At 42.5% G+C, this 5,009-nt stretch overlaps 1 protein-coding gene across 1 annotated transcript; it reads right to left on the bottom strand.

Moving 5' to 3' along the window:
- Positions 1-264: 264 nt before the first annotated feature.
- Positions 265-1,959, bottom strand: LOC309824746 (olfactory receptor 10J3-like; the record flags this gene model as incomplete). The annotated part of the gene is made up of 4 exons (XM_082657891.1): positions 265-435; positions 641-768; positions 1,438-1,550; positions 1,952-1,959. 4 exons carry the CDS (start codon positions 1,957-1,959, stop codon positions 265-267), a joined length of 420 nt encoding a protein of 139 aa, XP_082514017.1.
- Positions 1,960-5,009: the final 3,050 nt, after the last annotated feature.

Here is a 5,009-nt window from a genome sequence, read left to right as displayed (position 1 = left end):
GCACACAGGCTTCTCTCTAGTTGTGGCATGCGGGTTTTCTCTCTCTAGTTGCAGCACGCAGGGTCCAGAGCACGTGGGCTCTGTAGTTTGTGGCACGCGGGCTTAGTTGCCCTGCCGCATGTGGGATCTTAGTTCCCTGACCAGGGATCAAACCCATGTCCCCTGCATTGTAAGGCGGGTTCTTTACCACTGGACCACCAGGGAAGTCCCTGAGTAGTATCTAAACCGTGGCTGTGTGAAGAGCAGCTTTGACCTCCTTGTTCCCTAGGTTGTACATGACAAGGTCCACCAGGTAGTGAGGATGGTGTAGGTCACTGAGATGGGTCTGTCCTGCCCCAGGGAACTCTGGGACTTAGGCTTCAGGTAAATGATGGAGGCACAGCCATAGTGGATGATGATCACTGTGAGGTGGGGGGTACAGGTGGCAAAAGCCTTCTACTGACTCTTAAAGGCAAAGGCCTTAAGATTCCAAGGCAATCTTAAGATTATGAAGCAATCTTAAATATGGTGCAGAAGATGACAACGTAGAGATGGAGACCAGGCCCACGAGTAAAACAAAGTCACAGACACTGATGACAACTTGATGATCTCACTGACAGTGATGTCTGTCTGTGCAGGCCAGCTCTCGCAGGTACCTCACATCACAAAAGAAGTGAGAGATGACCAAGGTATCACAGAAGGGCAGGCCAAACACAGATGTTACCTGTACAGTGTCATGTCCAGGCCAGTTCCCAGTGACCCAGATGCCAACTGGCATAGGCCTCTTACCTAGGGTGACTGTGATGGTGTGTCAACTTAACTGGGCTAAGGATGTCTAGAGATTTAGTTGGTAAAATATTGATTCTGGGTATGTCTGTGAAGGTGTCTCCAGAAGAGATTAGCATTTAAATCAGTAGACTGAGTAAAGAAGATCACCCTCACCAATGTGGGCAGGCATGATCCAATCTGTTGAGAGCCTGAATAGAATCAAAAGGCAGAGGAAGGGCAAATTGTCTCTGCTTGAGCTGAGACATCCATCTTCTCCTGCCCTCAGACATCAGCGTTCCTGGTTCTCAGGCTTTCAGACTGAGACTGGGATTTATACCATTTGCCCCCTGATCCTCAGGCCCTCAGACTCAGACTAAATGATACCACCAGACTTCCTGGCTATTCACCTTTCAGAGGGCACACTGTGGGACTTCTTGGCCTCCATGACCACATGAGCCAATCCCTATAATAAATCTCTTACATATATCAATATATATTCTCTTGGTTCTGTTTCTCTGGAAAACTCTAATACAATGACTGAATTCCATAGTGGGGCTGCAGATGGCCACATGGTGTTCATACTGCAGGCCATGAACAGGAAACAGTTGTTGGTTACATACATGAAATAGCTCATGCATTCAAGAGCTAGATGTCATAGTCTTCAATGGCAATGGGCTCAGGAGGCCAGACAGAATGTAGGGACCATAGTGTAGCAGGTCTCAGAGATGAACAGCATGCTCAGGAAGGAGTACAACAGAGTATGGAGGTGACAACCCAAGCAAATGATAGTCACAATGATGACACTGCCAGAGAGAGTCAGCAGGTACAAAGTCAAAAGGATGAAAAAAGAGAACAAGGCGGTGCTACCACCCAAAACTGGAGAAATCTTTAAAGAGGATCTCAGTAACAGCAGTAGAGTTTGGCCTAAACTCTCAGGAAGATCTGGATCTGAATGAACTGGACAAAGGAAAGGGAGAGGTGAGGTTCTAACTATACAACAGATTACACAGTACTCTGAGCAGCACTATTGAATAATGTCTGAGGCTCAGGGGAACATCAGTGCTCTTCCACTGGCCAAAGGCTCACCATTCTTGAGAACAAATTAAGAAGTTTTTCATGATTTACTAAATTTAGGACAGGGGTTGGAAGGAGGGAAAATTTCAACATAAGATGAACAGCAGAATTATGAAAACAACTACCTTACTTGACCATTAAGGAGGTGGGTTCAGGTCAAAGAAGACGCAGGGGTTGAGTGAGCCTGGCACTTCAACACTTCTGTACTCATCCTTGATCTGGGCCTTTGATGACACAATGAGGAGGCAGCAACACAGGGAAGGATGATGAATATCTGGGATTGATCCATTCGTCTCTGTCAATGTGACTGCCAACACAAAGTATGTGCCCCGGGAGTGTGCCAGAACAGTATTCTGAGTCCTGGGCTCTCCTTTCCTGCTTCTTTGTGTAGAGAAGATGACTAGTACTTGGCCAGGCTTTGGGAGGGCCATTCAGGCTACCCTACTACCCACGTTTCCAGACATGGAGGTCAATGCTCCTTTGAAATAAATTTTGACATGTCTCTTTCTTGATCTATAGAGTATACTCCCTAGAGAAAAAGAACAGTACCTGGTGTTAATAAATAATGTTGACTTTCTCTAAATCTCTTCTTATTGTAAAATTTTTCAATGAAATGGTATACATAGAGGTGAGTGAGTTATTTTTCAAGAGTGTTTTTTTTCTGCCCCTAAGCCTATACTTCATAACAGTGGCTGATAATGTCATCATTGGGACTATAATCTTTACTAGCTATCACTTTCACATTCTCCCTGTGTTTCTTTTTTAGTGTCCTGTTTCCTTCAAAGATGTTCAGCACGGGCATTATCTCATTTTGCTTTCAAGCCTTGTAGGCAAGAATCAGTATCTGAATCTTGGAGAACTGTGAAACACAGATCATCATCTTCTTTGCTTTCTTATCACCAACCCATAGCAGTAATGGGGTAATACCTTTTCACAGGCAGGTGTTATGTCTAAGTCATGTTGGACCTGGTTTCTGCTAGTTCAATCACTGATTCTGTCACTGACAGTCTTCTGACTACTACCTTTGCAATTGTCCTTTTGACTCTTATATCTTCATTATTTCTACCATTTTCAGGATAGCATTAGCCAGAAGAAGACATTGCCTCTGTGTTTCTCATCTCACCATGGTGATCATCTGGTAAAGCTATGCCTTTAGAGCTTACTTCAAACATGATAGTGAGATCAGCAAATGTTAAAATTAGTTGATCTCAATGACCAACTCTAATCAGAGTCTGTAACACTTAAAAGTAAAGATGTCGGGGCTTCCCTGGTGGCGCAGTGGTTGACAGTCCACCTGCCAATGCAGGGGACACGGGTTCATGCCCCGGTCCGGCAAGATCCCACATGCCGTGGAGCGGCTGGGCCCATGAGCCACGGTCGCTGAGCCTGCGCGTCAGGAGCCTGTGCTCCGCAACAGGAGAGGCCACAACAGTGAGAGGCCCGCGTACCGCAAAAAAAAAAAAGTAAAGATGTCAAGAATGCCTTGACATAATTGTAGATAATAAAGCTCTTTTCCAGGATTATTGGAAGGATATTAAAATCTCTTCTCAAGTAGTTTTGCAAAATTTCCAGACAGAAATGTTGTAAATAAAGTCACTGGTGTCAAGGTTTCAGGTGACTGGTGATGTGTCGTCTGACACAACTAGGGCCAGCATAAAAGTGAGCTTCAAGTACAAATTTCAAAAAAAAAGTTCTTATAACCTCAGCCTATTGTTAATATTATAAGTATATAGCCCTTTAAATTGATGCCCACTGATTCCAGTTCTTGAGATTTCTATGAGGTCAAAATATGGTTTACAGCATAAAATTCAAACTTAAGATGTTCAGTGTACACCATAAACTGAAATAAACTATAATAACACATACAGTTAACTAAATCTAGAATTAATTCAACTTGGATGCTTGAAAGGGGATTTATTTGAAATAATTTTTTTGACAAAAAAAAAAATCTGATTGGGAATTCTGGTTCCTGGTTCCACATGTGAGGAGCGTGGAACACACCATTCTATCTTAATGAAAGAAAGTGAAAGCCTGAACAGGCTGAAAAATCAACAGTTCTTGAATCCATAAGAAAGGTGAGGACACAGGGAAAACTACTGCCCCTAAGATTGCAGAGACAGGCAAATATAAGGAGTCATGGTTTACTGGAACAGAGATTCATGCATGAAACCATCATGGGAGCCAGTGCTGGGGTAGGAAGGGAAAGATAAATGATCACTTTTGATATCCAAATTTAATCTAAATAAGAGCATACATTTATGCTTTATGTAATTACTATAATTGGTACTATTTATATTTTTTGTATGGGCTCCAATTGTTGTCGAGTGTTACTTCCTTTCAGCCTGTAAAACTTCCTCTTGTACTCTTGTAAGGCAGGTCTGCTATCAACAAATACTCTCAAGTCTTTGATTACCTGGAAATGTCTTTACTTCACCTTCATTTTTGAATAATAGTTTTGCTAAATATAGAATTCTTGACCTTGGGCATCATGCATTGAAAGCTTCAGATTGTATTTAAGAGGAAGCTATAGATCATTCCCTACAGACATTCTTCAGATCCACAGTTACTTGCATTTCTTTTCCTGAAGTCACTTTTTAAGGTTGGGTACTTTAAACATTTCCTTTAAAAGAAAACTTGGGGGAAAAAAAAAGAATTACTGATGTACAGGATTTTCCCCCCAGCAATTTAGATGTGTTTTATTGACTCTGGACTCTACTATCTGAAGAAAAGTCAGCTGTTCATCTTATTTTGGGGCCCTTGTATGTGATGAGTTGTTTATCTCTTCTTGATTTCATGATTTTCTCTTTGTCTTTGGCATTTAACAATTTGACTATAATGTTTCCACATGTGGCTCTCTTTGTGTCTTGTCTTTCTTGGATGGATAGACTAATGTTTCTCATCAAATTTGGAAGCGGGGGGTGGCCACTGAACCCACAGTGGAAACTGAGGAAGGAAGATACAAGCAAACGTCTTTTCTTAGAAGAAAGCAGTCTGTGCTGGATCTCCAACTTCAATTCCAGCTCTTTTCTCCTTCTGCACAGCACTTTCTCTCCAGACAGGACCCAGACCACTGGATTTATTGAGGAAGAAATGGCATGCCAGTGTGGCAAGTTAACTCTACTCTCTGTCTTGCTTACCTGAATTGGTGCAGCCAGAATCTTTCCTCCCCTCCAAAGAATGACTCAGTT

This window comes from Grampus griseus (genome assembly GCF_964374135.1).
Source record: "Grampus griseus genome assembly, chromosome: 1".
NCBI lineage: Eukaryota > Metazoa > Chordata > Mammalia > Artiodactyla > Delphinidae > Grampus > Grampus griseus.
Note: the sequence above shows the minus strand (reverse complement) of the source record. Positions and strands in the feature narration are given on the sequence as shown.